Source organism: Argiope bruennichi, chromosome X1 (genome assembly GCF_947563725.1).
Source record: "Argiope bruennichi chromosome X1, qqArgBrue1.1, whole genome shotgun sequence".
Lineage (NCBI taxonomy): Eukaryota > Metazoa > Arthropoda > Arachnida > Araneae > Araneidae > Argiope > Argiope bruennichi.
This window is the reverse complement of record NC_079162.1, coordinates 135717391-135737518: the sequence shown is the minus strand read 5'-3', so window position 1 is coordinate 135737518 and position 20128 is coordinate 135717391. Positions and strand designations below refer to the sequence as shown.

General features: G+C 28.4%; 1 protein-coding gene across 9 annotated transcripts in view; it reads right to left on the bottom strand.

The window, feature by feature from the left end:
* The window catches only part of LOC129959082 (striatin-3-like), a 173061-nt gene extending 153581 nt beyond the window's left edge, over positions 1-19480 (bottom strand). For 6 of the 9 annotated variants that reach the window (XM_056071887.1, XM_056071888.1, XM_056071885.1 and 3 more), the window contains exons 1-4: positions 19258-19480; positions 15785-15918; positions 12026-12138; positions 5148-5253 (exon numbers count right to left, since the gene is read on the bottom strand). In XM_056071887.1, coding sequence (XP_055927862.1) covers positions 5148-5253; positions 12026-12138; positions 15785-15918; positions 19258-19296 — 392 coding nt within the window. In that variant the 5' untranslated portion in view covers positions 19297-19480. Of the gene's footprint in view, positions 1-5147; positions 5254-12025; positions 12139-15784; positions 15919-19257 lie in introns of those variants that run through there. The other 3 variants (XM_056071881.1, XM_056071882.1, XM_056071889.1) reach the window with 2 other exon arrangements.
* Between the last annotated feature and the right edge of the window lie 648 nt (positions 19481-20128).

Genomic DNA, 20128 nt, shown 5'->3' with positions numbered 1-20128 from the left:
AAGTTTGATGAACTGGTGCTTAAATAATGGTTACTTTCCAGAAGAGTGGAAGATAGCTAAATTAATTCTAATTCCAAAGGAGGGATAAGATTTGATGAATTATAAATCTTATAGACCCATTTGTCTATCGTTGGTTTGGGCAAAGTTTTAGACAAACCTCTAATGAACTGACTGATGTATTTCCCTAGTGTCTCAAAATATTTTAAATAAAAACCAGTTTAGTTTCAGAAAAAGAATGGGGACAATACGGGCCTTAGAAAAAGTTTTGGAATTTATTAATTGTGCAAGAGATAACAAATTGATCATGTGTAAGATTTAATTAGATAACGAAAATGAGTTTAATGCAATTAGCTGGCGGTTCATCAAGAGAATACTCAGATATATGGGGTGAACAAATCATTATATGGACTTTTGGATAGTTTGAGTAATCGTGCAATTCTTCTTTATAGCAATGAAGCTTAGTATTATAATCGAGGAGTTCCTCAGAGCTCAAGTTCTGGTCCCTTAATTGAGAATGAGTTAGTGAATGAATTTGTAGACAATCCTGAATTTAGAGTACATTTGCAGATGATGTGGTAATCCTCATGAAAAGTAAAACATCTTTTCATTTTGCCCAAATGAGCAAAGCTATAATGATAATTATGGAATATTGGGTCGATAAATATAAATTTTAGAGCAAATAAATGTAAATATATCATGTTTAAATACAGAAAAGAAATCAGTCATTTTCCAGGAATTAGATTAAATGGGAAGAGAATACCATACACGAAAAAGTTAAAGTACTTAGGAATCAATTTTAACTCTAATTTGATGTTTATACCACACTTAACCCAAATGTTACTTAAAATAGGAAAACTAAATGAAAAAAATAAGAAGACTGACTAAGGCTATGTGGGGACTTACTCCCTTTACAACCAAAGAAATGTATAAAAATGTACTTGAAAAAATTATAACATCTGGGTCTGTTATTTGGTTTACTGGAAAAGTCAGGCAAATAAATAAACTTCAACAGCTTCAATGTATTCCGGTACTTGCTATAACTAAAGCCTATAACATGGCATCCACAGACACAAATTCTCAGTGGTTGTCCCCCTATCAATATAATTATTAAAAGAGAAAGGAAGACGGTTAATTAGAGTAGCAAAAATGCAGAATATTCAGACAATAGGTGCAACTTTGATTTTGAAGTATCTATCCCACCATGGAGAATCAAAAGAATTACATGAAACTACTATGTGCATGTTATGGCTAAAGGTAATAGTATATATAGTGGTGGTGGTTCAAATTGTGGACACTTCTGAAAATCGATATGTTTTCTAACTTTGTATGCTTATAGAAAATGTTACATTTCACAAAATGCAAACTCTTACATATCATTTTAAAGAGAATTTAATACTGAATATTTGCAATACAAAAAAGTTATTCTTACTTTAATCTGAATAACAAACACGGTAATGCAGTGGACTGTAATTTCTAACTTTAATGACGAATCACTGTTTTTGTTTTGGGAAGCAATCAAATGTTAATAACTACCAGTAGAAGATGACATCGTGTTAAAAGTTGGAACAAATCATTATAGAGCTTTTTTCTGCAGAAGGAAGACTGTTTTTTTATGTAATCAAATTGCAAGTTAGAAGTTTTGTTAAACCTTTTAATATATAGTTGTAATTTTTGAAAATATTTCTAATATTTAGTCAAGAAGCAATGACATCAAATAAAAGAATAGATTAGACACCTAGAAAGAGAACTAAGATTACTATGTTATAAAAATGTGGTTTTCCTATGCTGAAATTGTAAGACAGGTGGGTGGTTCAGTAACTACATTTTGAGTCCGAAAGTTTTGTTTACGATATCAGGAAACAAATTCAATAAAAACGAAGCAGGAAATGGCTGAAAAAGGTATGCCAAATCTGTTTATGACAGAAGAATAAATAGACTATGTCTCCAAGATATAAGAATATCATCAGTGGCCACCAGAAGTCAATTCAATGATGCTGGCATTTATGTCAGTTCAAGAACAATCAGGAGAAGATTATTAGATGTTGGACTAAGAGGTAGAATTCAACAAAAATCCTTATCTCAATTTACAGCAGTGTGTAAAAAGGTTACAGAGAGCAAAGGAACACATTAATTGGGCAGATGATCAGTGGTCACAAGTTATACGGAGTGATGAAACAAAGATATTATATGGTAATGATGGTAAAAATATGCAAGACATTAGTAGAGTCAAAATATACACCTTCCACCAGTGATCTCTTTTCTAACAATGCATCATGTATTTTTCAGCATGAATAAGCTCCTTGCCACATAGCAATTATATCGAAAGTGTGGTTTAGTACAAAGAGCACTGAATTGTTATCATGGTCATGAAACAGTCCTGACCTCAAAATTATTGACAACTTATGGCACCTTTTGAAAACTCATATATATGAAGCGTTCATCAAATAAAAGAGGATTAATTGTGGCTATAATTGTTTCCTGGCATCATGCAATAACGAAGGAAGAGCTTAAAACTCTCGTCAGCTCAATGAAATATCAGTGTGAAGCTGTAATAAAAAATAAAGGCTACTCTACTAAGTACTGATACTCCAGCCATCAGTATCTAATGCATCTCGATAATTATTGCCTCTCTACTTTTTTTGTATTATAAATATTTGAATTTTGCTTTTTGTATTTAAATCAGCATTAAATTGTCTTTAAAATGATATACAAGAGTTTGCATTTTATGAAAAATTACATTTTCTACAAGCATACAAAGCTAGAAAACATTAAAATTTTCAAAAGTGTCTATAATTTTGGCTATCACTGTATACAGATAGATCAAAAATGGGTAAAAAAGTGGGTTGTGCATTTGTATGGTACAAAAATGAACAAGAAAAAGAATCTAGAAACTTTAGATTGAATGACAATGCAACTTTCTTTATAACAGAAGTGGTGGCAATCAGAAATACTCTGGAGTTTACCCCTTTTATATTATGTTGAGTGACAAAGTTAATTTCCAATTCAAGATTGGCTTTAATGGCCTTAGATTTCGTTGGTGAAATAAACAAACAAACAAAAAATAATAATAATATTGGATATAAAAGGAAAAGCTGATGAACTTGGTGTTGAAATGATCTGGATCAGAGCTCATCAGGGATACGTTGGAAATGAAAAAGCAGATACACTACCCAAGGAAGCTTTAAACGTAGAAACCCAAGAAATATCTGTCCATGAGTCCAAAATCCAACTCAGAAATGAGACAAAAAAACTAATAACTAAGGACTGGCAAAAGAGATAGAATAATTCCATCAAGGGGTGAACAACATATCAATATTTTAAAAAAGTTTCAGTTAACCGAATTGAGGCTGATTTTTATCTTAACCAAGTATATACTGGTCAAGGTGTATTTTCTGTACATCATAGTCATTTCTTTGACCAAAGTTCGACGTCAGTGTGGAACCGAAGAAGGTTCTATAAATCACAAGAACAAAGCCAGTGTACCATGGCCAGAACAGACTCACATGGCCAAGAAATTGAATGTCTCGAAGTCGGAGAACTCATAAAAATTCCAGTCATTAAATCTTCTATTAGAGACATTTTGTCAAAGCTTTTGTCTTTAGCTCTATCCTAATGTAAAAAGTTAACGCTCATTTAATGTATTTTATGCATTTTTAATGTTTCACATCTTAATATGTAATGTAAAATGTAATGTTTCTCTTTTAAATTCTTTTTCTGTACCAATATGTATTTTCTCTAGAGAGTTCTTTATTACTTGCAAGGGTCCAATATCATCAAGTGTAGTTTGTTCCTTCATACTAGGTGGGATTGTTCTTCAGCGGCCCCATCAAGTTTTCCACATGGCCTCTGGCTAGGTTGGGGTATCGCACAGTATTCCACATGCACCTTGAAATTTTTCGACGAGATCATTCGTTTTTTGACAGGGTGTCTTTGATTCAGTCAGCTACTTGAAGCCTATGACCAATAGTACGAACAGAGGGTTTTGAATTTCGGGGACCACAAAGTCTGGTTGTAATGCCTACAGCTGTCAGGTGAGGATTGACATGAGAAACATGTACAATAGTTTCTTGCCAAAAAAGATGAGACGTAGAACGACGGCGTTTCGATTTCGGAACTTTCAGCAATCATTTCACATCAACCCATTTCTTCAAGAACTTTGATATTCCACTCACCAATATATTGAACTGTTTCCTAAGTTCAAGAACAGTTTGACTTTCAGAACATCTATTAACTATGGCTTCCTACAGATGAATGATCAAATAATGCATGTCATGGCAAAAAATAATTATCAACAAATATAGATTAAGTTTAATTAACAAAAATACTTGTATAGAAATGTCCTAAAATAAAACTGATAGATAAAAAAAGAGCACTCCAAATGTGATAAAAGCTCACATTTTTCAACATGTTAATTATTACTATGGCTACTTATAATTAGGATTATAGTACTTTCAAAAGTGCAGAATCATCACTTGAATTTAACTCAGATTTAAAATAGTTCGGCAACACAGAAAGAAAATATCTTCAAAAAACATCAACTTCACACTTCTTGACCGGTATTGTATTTTGAAACATGAAGATTCATTCTCCGAGATTTATCATATGATCAAATTAAAAATGGGATGAAATCTACAAAATTATATCAATGTTGCCTTTCAAACAACTAATTTATTCTAAATAAATTATCTTTCAGCATTGTAATTCTAATTAGCTGATACGTATTTCAAATATAAAAATCTTCATGTCATAAATAATTGATGAATGAATAATACATCATTCTTAAGTTTCTTTAACTTCTATTCATGATTACATTTCATGATGAGAAAATATTGTACTCCCAAAATACATGCATAAAATTGGAAAATGAAGTATGAAAGATAAAACGAAATTTAGTTAAAACTTTAAACAGAATATTATGAATCAAAATGTGCATAACAAATTTTATTAGCTGAAACAGAAGAATCTGACAGACTACATGTATTATTTTCTCAACTAAAAATAATCCTAAACAAAAAAAAAACCACACATACAGCCCAATCCTATATTTTAAGGCTTCCTTTGTTTAAGCTTGCCAATTTTTCCTCCCTTTTGTAGAATAAAGATTTTATTTTTTGCCATATTATATATATGTAAAAATGTATAAACACCTTTTTAGAAAGACCTGCGCATCTTCGCATGTTTCACACTTTAATAAATCTTGAAGGCCATCAGAGGAAGAGAACAAATAACTGTAACTTCTATAAAATTTCACAGCTACAAGAAGAAAAAAAAATTATATAAATCACAACATTTTTTTTTTTTAATTTTGCTTATATTATAAGTTTCAAAAAATATTAAAATAAGTGTATATGCTGATGTACAAGTATTAATGAATGTTCAACAAAAATTAGGGAGCTAAATAAATTACGATATCTAAACTTTTTAAAACGTAAATTGACAAAAATAAAATTGAAGCATTAATTTTTAATTAGATTTTCTTCAAATTTTGCTCATAAAAGTCAAAGCATATCAAAAATGTTAGTAAAGAAACAATGACATGATGACTACATGGCAATTAAATGGTTAAATACTTATTACTTAAAAACTGCTTTCATTACATGAAGCAAGCATAATATTAAAAATTGTTTATTAAACTGAATTTAAAACAGCCAAAAAATAAGAAAGAAGTATTTAAATAAAAAATTTATTTTAACTTATTGATATGGAAAAATATTTCTTTAACATGAAGTGATTTAAAATTGATTCAAGACCTGATAAGTGGATTTCAATTGATCAAGATAGTTATTAACTGTTTAAAATGATCCTCTTTATATTCAATTTCGTAAACACATTTAAACTGACATTCACTGTGTTTAAAAAAAATTATATAAAATTCTTTAGAGGTTTATTTTTAATAACCTGCAATTTTTAAAGATTTTGGGCAGACTAATTTTTCAAGAAATCAAATTAATAAAATTATTTGATTCCTTTCTTTAAATTTTTTTTTTAACTAAGAATAAGGTTGCATACAATAAAATGATTTTGCAAATTATCTTTTTTTGTCAAAAGTATCTTTTACATTAAAAATATTATATATGATATTTATAGTTAAAAATATTTATTTACAGAAACATTGAGATCCTAGCAAATACTAATATTAAATATATTTTTCACTCTCTTGTGCACCATCTTCATATCAAGTAATTTTCAACAACTGATTTAAGAGGTAATAACTTGAAACTTTACAATAAATATTTGTAACGTTACAATTCTAATTTTATGCACAAATACTGACATTTAAGAAAAATTTTAATGAAATTTTGCAACAGTTAAATAGTAAACATTTCATTAATAAAAAAACCAGGTAACACTTTTATCTAAAGCTGTGCCGAGTACAATAGAAAGAAAAAATAAGAAATTATTTAAAATTTTATTCCAGATATTTTATATTACAAATTATACAGTTATCAACATTTCAAAATTATTGCAATTAAAGTATAATTACATAGGACATCTACTCAATAATCTAAGACAAATAACTTGACAAAATGGAACGTCTCAGCAAAGAACAATGTTGTTCATTTTTCTATGACAGAAGAAATTTCTCTCTTCTCCATTTTGGCCAATAATCAGCAGCAAGCTCATTTTTTTAAAAATCTGAATATGCTAATTGTATTATCTAACCTCCACTTTTAATGCAAAATGGGATAATTCCTGGCTGTATTACACCTCCCCTCCACATTGCATTAAAACATACTTAGCTCATTATCAACTTAAAAGATGGAAGCTTGAGAAATATTTATTTTATAGCACATTTTTAATTGCATTATGATGTTATGGGACTGATCTTCATTAAGAAGGTTCATATGGGTGTGTAGCAAGAAATTGCTGCAGAAATTAAGTACTTTTAAATAGTTTTTTAAGCACCTTAGCCAAAAAAAGAAAGTAACTTTGTACATGTAGACATATGTAAACCAGCATATTTTTTAATCAAAGAATATTTTGCTTTATAATAATACATAGTTTTTATTGAAAAATTTTTTTAAGTGTGTATTCTTTAAATTTTAATATTTCTGTATTTGCATAACGTATTTTAATGTAAAAAAACCTTTTAGATTTTGATAAAAATAAAAACTATCGTAAAATTAAAAAAAAAATTATCAATACCAAATAATTAAGCCAACTTTTATAATAATAATAATAATAAATATCCCTGAAGTTTTTCAACATTTCTTAAAATTAATAAATTACCAAATCATTTAGATGGATGCATAATTTGCGAGAATGTCAATATTGATGTAGAAGCATAGCATGACCAAACATTTTGTATTTAATTTTCATATATGCAACAGTAAATAAGATTCAATATGATTGGGGTTAAAAGTGGAAATTTCCATCTGCACTAACTCGCTAGATTCAGTATTTGCAATTTCAAAGTTAAAAACTAAAGCATTCTGGAAAGGTTACCATAACAAGATTGGTAAAACTGCTGTGGCTTTAGCTTGCACAGAATTTTAAAATAATAGTAAATATAGTTTTTATTTATTTATTGAAATGACAAAAAATATATATATTCAGTTTTGTTGTTCGAAAAAATAGCATATGGTTGTTAAGAGCTGTAATAACGATTATTTTTGAAATAAAATGATATTAACTGTTAATTTAAAATTCTGTATAAGTTCCAGTTCACAAAACTGCCACAAAATTAATAGCAAAACAAAACCATATAATAATTGTGTTTTTTATGTCATTTCTTAATAGAAAATAATAGCAGTATTCAGAAATGGCCAGATTATCAAAAAAATTGTCTGATCACTTCTTATTTCTGAAGTTTAGTAAAGGCCTTTTTTGCATGTTTAACATACTAAAAATTTAACACAGTCTATTTTTTAACCTATATGCAAAAATAAATAAATCTTACTTTAAAATGTGATTATAAATTTTACGAAGTAATGAAAATGCTTTAACAAGTTCTAGTTTCGAAAATAATGAAAACTAATTCACAAAGGAAAATAATAATAATAATAATAATATTAAATAAATAAAATAAAATAAAAACCAGTTCTGTAGGAATGAAAATAAATGTCAATGGAAGAATTTCCTTAAAGTATTTTTTGAAGCCAGTACAAGATAATATATTGCAATACTTCAAAATTTAACAAAACTCAAAGAATCCCATTTAATAAACTGCTTAACATTTTTTTAAAGTTCAAATCAAAGCAAAGAAGAACCCCCCCCCCCCCCCGCCCGTCTTTTATCATAACTTTAACATCAGTAAAATAAAGTGATTTGACAATTCAAAGAAGTCATGATATTATTTTGAATTACATTATAATAAAAATCATTGTAAAAAATTGTGTCTAAAACTGTAGAAATCGTTATAACCAATTGTTTCAAAAACTACCAAAACTACAGAAAAAAATGCATCCATTCCAACAAAATTTGTATCATTTTAAAGTTATTTTTTTAAATCTTTAAACTGACATAAAAAAAAAAAACTTTGCACTTATATACCTTAATTTTACAGTGAAAATGCACTAAAATTCTATATCTTAAATTAAGTTTTGAATGAAAATTTTGCAAAATTCTTTCTCAGTGGGCCTCTAATGTCCCCAAAATAAATTCCCAAATTTCATGCTACTAACTTTAATGGTTTATATTGCACATTTATCAGAACAAAAGTTTATATGCAAAGAGATTTTCTATAAAAGTTATAAAAAGAAAAAAAAATCATTGTAAAATAATAGAAATTAAACCCAAAAAGTTTTGAAAAAATTTCTTTTAATTTCTTTGAAAATTTTAAACACCAAATCCAGCAGTTTTTTTTTTTTTTTGTTGTTGTTGTTGTTGTTTTGTTTTGTTTTAAGAAAAACTGAAATTTGGCAAGATTGGAACAGCAAATAATTTTCAAATAGATGGGGACATTTAGAAAACAAAAGAAATTATGATCATTGAAAATTTAGGGTTTCAAATTAAAATCTCATCATACAAGATTTTACACAACCAATTTAACATAATTACATATAGAAATTAATAACACTTCAATATTGTACAGTAAAATTTTTTTAATAGGTTGTTCAAGGGATTAGTCCAAAATGACATTTATGAGAAGATGATCGAATGTATAACATATTATAAAGTGGCACTGCTCTAAAGGCATTTACAGTAACTTCTTCCATGTTCAATATATCTCTTTGGAGCACCAAATTCATCCTACTGTATTCTTATTTTCAGATTATTGGACTGGGTATTCTTCTTTCACAACACAGAAAAGGTTAAACATATATATACCAGGCATAACTTAAATTCTTCAACATCTAAAATACTAAAAATTAAAGTTTAACAATCTTCAAATTCCAAACAAGTATGGCACAGCATGCATTTTGTACTGTCCTAGATAATTATTCCATTATGTCAATACACCATATTACACAGACAGAAAAAGCGAAAAAAAAAAAAAATCCCATTAGGCATTATTTTAATATGTGTTAAAACCTCGGGAGCTATTTCACCTAGGATTCTTCACTGAATTCTTCTCTTTTGTTGATTTTCTTTTTCAATACATCTCTAAATAAGCTTTTACAAGCTTTATATCTGATAAGTCTTTAAAACAAAGACCATTCTTGGCAATTTAAGAAATATTCAGCACTTTTTATGCACTTTTCATGACACTATGCACCCTGTTCATGCACGAACAGAACATATGCAAAACAATTAACATAACATAGCTTTAAGTCCAACAATTTGATGAAATCATGGACATGAAATTGTATCTAAATGATTTAAACTAAAATTAAATATCCCCAATCGATCTGCATGTTGCCAAAGGCATATAGTAAATAAATATTTAAATTGGCCTTGCCAGTCTTTTTTTTTTTTTTTTTTTTTTTTGTACTGTTCTCTTGGGTTAACAGATACATGAAATATTTCAATAAATATTACCTTGAATAAATATAAAATTTAAACTGTATATTACATATTTTAATTACAATAAATATCAAGACAAAGCCAAATTATCCATACAGTAAATTTCTTCTTTCTGAAAGCACAGTTGTTACGAATTTTTTGAAAGTATTATGATGCATACATAAGATACTTTACATTTATACTATACAACTAGTTGCCTCTGGTTATTAGTTGGTTTGGCATGGATAATGATTATCTTTAATTTCAATCATATCATTCATATATAACTTAATACCCACCCATGATAATGCAAAATTGCCAGACATTCAAGACATGTTAATTTGTCTTGCATATGCTCTGCTTCTTATGTACGTGAAGCTTTCTCATGGAGACCTGTCCCATGTCATCATGGCACTATTAAAAATGCAGATGTGGTTCATTTATATTTTAAATTTTGTGGCAATGTAAATTCACTTTTTTTTTTATCATCTCATAAACTACACAGATCTTAAACAAAATCCTCATTCTTTAACTTTCAAAAATGGAAGGAAATCATGTGATCAGAGAATTGTCAAAACAATGAAAATGGTTTAAACTTCAGGGCAACAATATTATATATTTTTAAAATTCAAGGGGGGAAAAAAAATCAGCAAATTAAATTTTGAAAGTCGTTTATATATTTAAAAAAAAAAAAAAAGCATGCCTTTCAAAGCAGCCAGATTTTAAGCAAAATAAATCCTATTACCCAAACTTAATGCACCGGCACAATTTTGGAATGAATAATGAGCTCCAATTAATAAAAATTGATTTTGGCATTTTTTGTTACATTTTTTATTTAAAACTGGAGAAATGCAACTGTTTGAATTTTATTTTAGGATATTTTGCTTTGATTACTTTCAGATTCTTGCAATCATTTCATATTACACTTTTCATATCATATTTACTTTAGCTTTATTTTGCTGTGCAGTTTCACATCCATACCAAAGTAGGACAAAAACAGATCAATAAAGTGAGTCAGTCAGTCAACACACACACACTTGCCATGTTCTATGGTTAACATGACAAGTAGAGTAATTTTGATTGGATTTTAAACTTCCTGGAATATGCTGTAAGGAAATTAAAAATCTTGGACAAATTCGTAAATGGGACATTTAGCTCAAAGGGAGTGAAGATTTACATTACCTATAACTTTTTACAACTGATGATATAAAAATAAATCAAATTAGGCACATTAGGTCTCATTAAGATGAGCAACTTTTGTACTAAAGGTTTTTCCAATAGCTGCAATTACTTAGAAGTTATAGACTGAAAAATGCTTTCAACTCTATTTTTAAAATAACCTATATTGCCACATTTAAAAAAAAACTATGCTACTTTTCTTCCTTAATTTGTAATTGTTTAAATACATGCAGATTATAATTTAATAGCTTGAAAAGACGAAATAAAATAAAATATTTGTTAGCAACAGTATTTAAAAATGGTCACTTTAGAAAATTTTAGTACCTCCACGTGCTTTAGTTTTTTTGAATATCTTGTGCTCAATTATTCCTTTAAATGAGGCAAAGCATATTTTAAATATATATTTTGCAATACATACTGCAGATAATGATATCAATAAAATCATGATCTGCGATTGCTTCAATATGTAATATTTCATCGTTTTTGCCTACAATTGAAAGGAATTTTAAAGTATTAACTTAAATGATAAGGAATCTACCTTTGCCTTCAAGCTTGTCAAGAGGATTTTGTTTTTCGATTTTAGTGTGCAAAAAATGTTTTACTAATTACTGCTAATAGGATCAGAAGACAGTTTAAAATGTCACATTTAGCAGTTTTTACAGAAGTACATTTAATGAATCAAACAAGATAAAATAAAATTCTTTAGATAATTTAGAGCATTTTTCTGACAGGAGGTATGCATCTAATTTTAACAGTTTAAAAATTAGTAACTGATTCACAAATACAATGCACATTTTGTATATTAAAAAGCATAATTGCTGAAAAAATTTACCCGTTGAATTAAAAAGCATCTCTTCAATTAAAATCATGCCATTATCAAAATTTTCTTTTTAATAATTATTTAAGGGATAACAGTGAATAATCAGTATAAATATATTTCAAAACTTATAAAAAAACTTACCTTCAGATTTTCCTTTGCTACTTAGTAAGAGCAAGTATAAATGTCGAAATACTGGCATTAAAAGATCTCTAAAAACATCTTTATGCAAAGCATCATTAACAAAACCTAAAAACCTATAAAATATATCCTTATAAAATAAAAAACAACTATACTTCTTTTTTTTATATAAGATAACATAGTACACCATTTTCAAAGATTTTTAAAATAGGGATAATTTAAAAATCAAAATCAAATCAAAATCAAAATTGACATAGAATTCAGCATTTGACATCCACAGCATTCAACATATAGAATACATCCATAAAATATAATCAATTATTTTTATATATATAAAAAAAGGTTGCATAGTTAATTGATGTTTAGCATTCCTGTAACTGAATTGGCAGGGAGAGAAATGAATTATTTTCTCAGAATTTTTATATTTCTGTTGAATGATAAATCAAGTTGTAATGATATAAATGAAACATTTTTAAAATTTGAAAATGATTCAAGAGACAAAGTGATTAGTAATAACTAAGATAATTATCATCTGTCACACTGAACAAAAAAGATTCTGAGAAAAAATTCATTATTTTCTCATAGCTTATGTCATCATTAATCTATGTCAAAAATTTCTTTAGGAAGACAAATATTATGACAACAATGTTATCATGACATTCAAAAAAAAAAAAAAATGCTTGAATAAATTCTCATACTTATGAGAATTTATATTATTCATATAATATAAATTCTTACTTATGTACTTCATACTTATGTTTTATATTATTAATATAATATATATTATTTATTATACAAATAGGGATCCCCCAGGGATCCGTTCTCTGTTCTCCATGTTTATCGCGGGAATTGAAAATACTGCTTCTCCATGTCAGATTGGCATTTTTGCAGATGACATTGTCTTGTGGTCTAGTGGTTCGGACATAGGAGAATTGGAATCTAAAATAAATGATTCATTGGAAGCTGTATGGGATTTTTCGCTCTCCCACAAATTAAACTTTAACCCTTCAAAGTCTGTTAGTAGCTTCTTCATCACAAATAGACACCTCTACAATTATTCTCCTGATGTATATCTTTCTGATCAGTTACTGGACTGTGACAAACATCCAAGTTACTTGGGTATTACTTTGGATCCTGAGATAAATTGTAGGAAACATATTGAGAAAATAGCAGATAAAGCGAGGGAGCGCCTACGAATTTTGAAGTATATCTCGGGCAGAGAATGGGGTGCTGATGCCAACCCTCAGACTTACTTATTGCTCCCTCGTGCAACCCATTCTTGAGTATGGCTATCAAGTATTTCAAATGGCTTCTGCCTCTAACTTAAAGATCCTGAACCACATCCAGTCGAGTGCAGCTAGAATAATCACTGGGTTAAGGAATAGCTGCTCCAATGAAGTGGCTCTATATGAAGCAGACATTGTGCCTCTGGCTATGAGATTTAAGATTGGTTCCTATAAATATTTTAATAAATTAATGAGCCTTGGTGATTCTAACAGAACTGCTGCATATATCTTGAATTGGAGAGGTAGCCAGCGTTTGAAAAGAGATACCCCGTTGGAATATGTCAGGAAGGCAGGGGTTATTGACTTCGAGGTTGTTCCTTCGACCACTCTAAACTGTTTGCCTCCTACGGTGCCCCTTAGGACGTCAGTTTTAATGATGAACTGAGATCTGCTGCCAATAAACAAGTGGACCATCCAGACCTGCTGAAACAGTTGGCCCTAGAGGTTGTCAATAGTATCCCTTCTGGGGCCTTGGTAATCTACACTGACGGTAGCAGGCTGGAAGACGGTAGAACAGGGAGTGGTGTTTTCATCAACAGCAATGATAGCGAAGTTAGGATCAGTATCCGAAACACTGACAATTGTTCAGTCTTTAGATCCGAGATCATAGCAATTGGAACTGCCCTTAATTATGCCCAGACAATAGGTAATAATTGCATTTGGATATTGACCGATAGTAGGAATGCTATACAGTATTTCAAGAACTTGTCAGAAATATTTGATATTCCTGACCAGGAGATTATGAAGTTCAGTGCAAAATTGACATGAAAACACCTGTAAACCTCCAATGGGTCTCATCGTATGTTGGGATACATGGCAATGAGACAGCAGATGTGTTTGCCAAGAATGGCTGTGGCCTTCCAATGGACTGTTTGAACCGTCTTACTCCACTGAGATGCCATACTCCATCTCATCAGTGGTATGCTGGCAACTGCCCTGGCCTATCAATAACATGCTGTGGCCCTCGGCCTTTCCAATTGGCCATGGCCAGATTTCGTAGTAGCCATCTCAAGTATTTAAGGTGTCAGAATGGGGAGAAGACTTTCCAACCTTGTTCCTGCTCCCAACCTGCGAGTCCTGTTCACCTTTTTTGTCTTGGCACTTTTTATAAGCAGCTGCTGGTTGAACGGGACTTTCTGCAGATTTATGAGGAACTGACGCGATGGGGCCTCCTGGACCTGGTCTAGGCTTTCCTTCTCCAGGAGGATGTGTAACAACATCAATTATACAAACGTAATATTTTGTTTTAATAAATTTTATCAATTTTTTTATTTTAAATAATTTAGAGTAAGTTAATTAACATTTTGTAAAAGTTACACTAAATTGGATGGTAGTGATAAATAAAAACTTTAAATTCATTTTTCTCCTTGTTGTATTTTTGCTTATATAGAATTTTTTGAAAAACTAAGGTTAAAAAATTTTAAGTAGAGGTGTAAAATTTTTTTGCAAATGACCTAAAATATATGTTTTATGCAACTTGCCATAGAATTAACTCTAAGACAGGGCTGCGATGGTCTGATGGCAAGGCTTCAGACCCGATTCCACCAAAGAACTGTCGTATAAGTAGGTCTGGCGCATGTTAAATCTGTCAGGGCCAAATGTTCTCATGCTGGCGCGGAAGATTATAAAAGGTGGTGCTAGCTCAGGTGGGTCCTCGTCATCTGACCGAATTTCAAAATTATGAGGTCCGTCCCAAAACAGCCCTAGTCTTGCTTTAAATCAGGACATTAATATACCTAAAACAAAATAACTCTAAGATCTGTAGCAAATTTTTCCCAAGTCAAAATTAATGAATTTTCAAAACTCTTATGTCTTTCACAATAAAAGAAAAATTATAAATATCATCAGCAGAAGAAAACCATAACAAGTTCTATGTAATATATTAATAGCCAACAAGAAAAAAATGTAGAAAAATTTGCATATTTAAAATAGCCTTAAAGATTTTTAAAAATTAAAATTTTTTTTTAAAGAATTAAATTTTATAAATAAAAATTTATTGTAAGGGATAGTTATTGAGTATTATTCTACATAAAATACAATTAAAATATAATTCCAAATATTAAATTTTTAAAAATTGTTTAGAAGGTATTGTATCATCTTAAAATTAAAAAAATTATAGAAAATTTAGCATTTTAAGATCTTTTAACAAAATCAATTTAATCCTCTAAGCAAAAAAGACTCTTTTTTGCATGATTTTAGAAAATCATCATGAATGAGAAATCCTTGAATAAGTGCACTAATTTTCATAACATGCTGTTTCTTAATTCTATATATAGAATGCTCTGAATATGCTAACATACTTTATGATTATATTATACAAACAAATCCAATATCAATGCAAGACTAACAGAACTAAATAATTAAATTAAAAAAAAATTTAGTTAAAAAAGAATTTTTGAAAAAAATTAAAGATACTATTTGCAATGCAATTTATGTTAAATTGTAAAAAAAAAAAAAGAAGACAATAAAAACATACTTCCTGAATTCTATGTGAACCGTTAATGGATGGAGATCTCGATTTGAAACTGCAATAAAGTCCAAGTCAATCTTTGAGTTATAAGAGCTTAGAATCTCAGTTTTCCAAAATTCTTCTACAGAAATATCTCTACCCTAAAAAATACTTGTTTGTTACAAAAAAGAAAATATTTATATATACATTTTCTTTAAAAACTACACAAAACAGTTTCTAACCTTGGAACAATGCACTAAATATCCAACTCTTTAATTCTTGATCTAAATATTTAGTTTTAAATAAAAATAAAAAATTTAAAAATTGCTTTCAAAATTCAGTCTACAAGGATTAATTTTTTAAAAAAATATATACATCAAAATAAAATCTTATAATGAGGAACCTAAGCAAATTTCCATCATATTCATGTTATATTATATCTAAACAATATTGGAATTTTTAAAAAAAATTTTTGTATTATAAACATTGTGGATTCATTGCTTTAATGCCTTCATAATTATTATAATTTTGTTTTAAAGTCTATATTTTTCTTTATTTTAAGAAATCCATATTTTTATTTCTGTACAGTAAAGAGTAGCATATTTTCAAAACTTATTTTTATTATTTTCAGAACTTTTTTTACTTTTACAAGCTTTGGCATATATATCCTAAGAAAATGCAAACCAGCACCAAATTGGAACTGGTATTTAGGTAAATCCATTATCTCTTGAAAATTACCATAGAAATGCCACTATTTTGACATCCTATATTATAAATTTATTTTGGTTGAAGCAGAATGCAGGTTTGAAGACATAGAAGATGCTTTGGATTTTTAAAATTCTCTTTAATATCCATTCTGGGAAAGTAATTTTATTTACAAGCAGAGACGCAGACAAGGCACGTCCGCCACAGGACGTCACAAAAGCAGAAGTAAGAAAAGGAACGAAAGAAATGATCACTAGTCTTATATAACATGGGATTTTCGGCCATGTGGCGACTGAATACATGTGTTGACCTTTGACAAGGGCACCAAAAGTATCATTTTCACTTGAAACGTAGACTGATTGCGCAGTAATTTTTACACAGCTTCATGCGTGGAATGGGGATCAGGAAACAAGAGAACACTTTAGAATGACCCCAACATGGGCCGAATTAGGCAACAAATTTAGGAAATTAATTTAGATTAAATTCAATATTAAAATATCAATACACACACACATATACATATACATACATACATATATATATATATATATATATATATATATATATATATATATATATATATATATATATATATATATATATATATATATATATATATATATAATGGAGCCAGCAATATTGACTTAATCTGAAAATTGCAAAAGTAAACACATTACTTTGGCAGCGTAAATTGTGAAATAACCCCAATTACTTTAAGCATTATGAATCTTAAAATCAATTATTTCTCAAATTCACTACCAGGGAAGATCCTCTATGTTGAGTAAAATTTTTAATTATAATTAATTAACACAGTTAAATTTTCTAAATATTTCATTGGCATAGAAAATACCAAACTACATCAAGTATTAGAGCTTTAGAACATAAAGAAAAAAATATAAATAAATAAAAACTATGCATAATTAACATAATCTTTGCTTATAAAAAATTACTTCTCTTAAATTTAGCACAAATGAGATTTCAACACAAAATAAAGTCATTTTAACATTCAAAAATAACAGTCAAAACATTTTTTACACATTCAAAAAGTTTTTAAAAAAAGTAACTATTATAATGAAATAAAAATACATTAGTAATGTTAATATTAATATAAAATATTTTGGTTTCAGTATATCCTCATATATTATTTCAGTCATTAAGAACATAACAATCAATTATAAACTGTCAAGATTTTTATGTCGTATAAAAGGGGATATTGCGATGAGGTTTCAATATAAAATTTTCCAATTTTTAACATTAAAACCATTAATTTAAATTAATTCATTCTAGCCTGCAATAATAACAGTTCAAATTTCAGAAATAAAAGGATTAAGTTTTCAAATCTTTTCTTAAACTTGTTTTTTTAAACTGCCCCAAGTTTATTTGGCAATTTCCAAATTTAAAAAAAAAAAAAAAAATCCAAGCTGCATTTAACATAAGACACTAACCAAATTATACAAAGATCACCAACCTTTAACTGATAATCTCCAAATTAATGGTATTTTGCTTTTTTTAAAAAGCTGAAAATGATAAACTTTTCTTTAAATACCTGTATTTTAATTTTTTGTATGAAACCTAAAATATATTCAAGAAATATTAAATGTTCTGTAATATTTCTGAATGTAATAATTTTAATAAAAAAATCTTAGAAATTATATAACTGCTTTAAGAAATGAACAACTGTTTGGAAATATAGCTATTATGTTAATTAACTTGCAAGCAAGAAATTAAAGCTTTTGTAAATATAAAGAATAAAATTTAGCATAGTCCTAGATATTTATTCCAAAGTATATCAGCCAAGAAAGAACAGAAAAAAGTAACAAAGGATAATTTTGTATCTAAGTTATACAAAGATTAATAAGGTTTCTGTTTTGTTAAACAAAGATGTAAAAAATTACATGCAAAAAAAAAAAAACTTTTACACAAGTTCATTAGAAGTTAACACCAACCATACTTTTGTCACAAAATGTGACTTTCTGTTAACTCAGTAGTTGGTCAATGTGCCTACCTGCATCATTACACCAAGAAATTGATCAGAAATTATAAATTTTATAATATAAGACTGCAGCACTTAATAAGCAGTAGCACCGATTTTCAACAGAAAATTATCAAAAATATTTATCAAGCCTAGGACTAATACATATTTATTTTTATACTTTAAAATTCAAGCTTTGTAACTCTTATATTAGAATGAATGAATTCCTTGCAAATGTATCATGACATCCTTTCGGATTATCGTGTTAACTTATTAAAATCAAAGATTAACACTGATTATTGAATATTCCAACTATAATTGTAAAGCATCTATAATTGAAAAAGATGAAAAGTTTAAAAAAGAACAAATAATAAAATAGCCTTAGAAGAAAAATTCATTATTTTAAAATATGAAACATGTTAATATTCTTTGAAATTTAAAAATAGGTCTCGTAATTTCTGCAATTTTTCATCTTCATCCTAAATTTTAAAAAAAACTTCAAACTAAAATAATTCTTTTGGATTTTTTTTTTTTTTTTTTTTTTACTTTTCTTTAATACTTTCTTACTTCAGCTCAAAAATAATTTCCCGATTTCCATATTCTCTAAAGATAATTCTGTTATATAAAATCCACATTAAAAAAAATTAAGTCTGAAATATTTTATCACTTTACAAAGTAACAGACTTTTAAATCTTAACGAAAATTTGGCAGAACTAAACAGAAAAAAAAAATCAATAAAAAACTAACTAAATATTAAATTGCCGCATTATGGTTCTAATAATTACACTTCTATTCCGTTAGCAAGTAGGAAAGAGATATTTACTTCAAAAGGTATGTCATCGCTGATACTGGAATAACTCATACTTTGAAACTTATGCCAAGAGGAGTTTTAAAAAAAGGACGACTATTTTACAATTAAATAGCAAAGAAATGTTTTTGAAACAAAGGATTTAAAGTTCGTCTCCCAGAAACATTTTGTTTATAACGCCGACACTAGCGTCTCAATCGCAACATTTATCCCTATAGGATGGGCGAATCCATCACAAACCTTCCATCACTTTTCACAGGTAGGAAGTTTGAACGAGACTAGCGGCTAAATCACAACACGGTTGTGGATTGGATGGGCGAATCTATTTTATTCGTAGGTAAGTCCGGTTATCATACGCAACCGTATTGCTGATTTCTCCCGCAGCTATGTTGTTGGATAAGCGTTAAAGCTTGAAGCAGGGTTGAAGGTATCTTACTGCATTGAAAAGGCAGATTGAGTTTTTTATTGCTTTGTTTTAAAGCCTATTTATTTGGATCTTCACATCTGTGTTTACTTTATTTTTTTACGAATAACAGAATTTAAGTTATGTAATTTTGTTATAGAAATACTACATCCGAAAACGAAACCGGATATTTTCCATCCCTTTTAACAAATAAACGCTACTCAAAATTATAAATTAATTTGCAATTTGCTCTACCATTTCATTTTTATCTGTATCTGAATACTTTACTGAATGTTTCCAACACAATTTTCAAATAAAATATGAATTAATATTTAATCAGTGAATTAAATTTTATATTATTAAAATTATACAATTAAAGAAACATGAATAATACAAATATTTATTATAATGAAATTTGCTGTAATTAAATATATCTGTAGCTAGACAGATGCAAATATGTCTCTTGCCACATGCAAATAAACT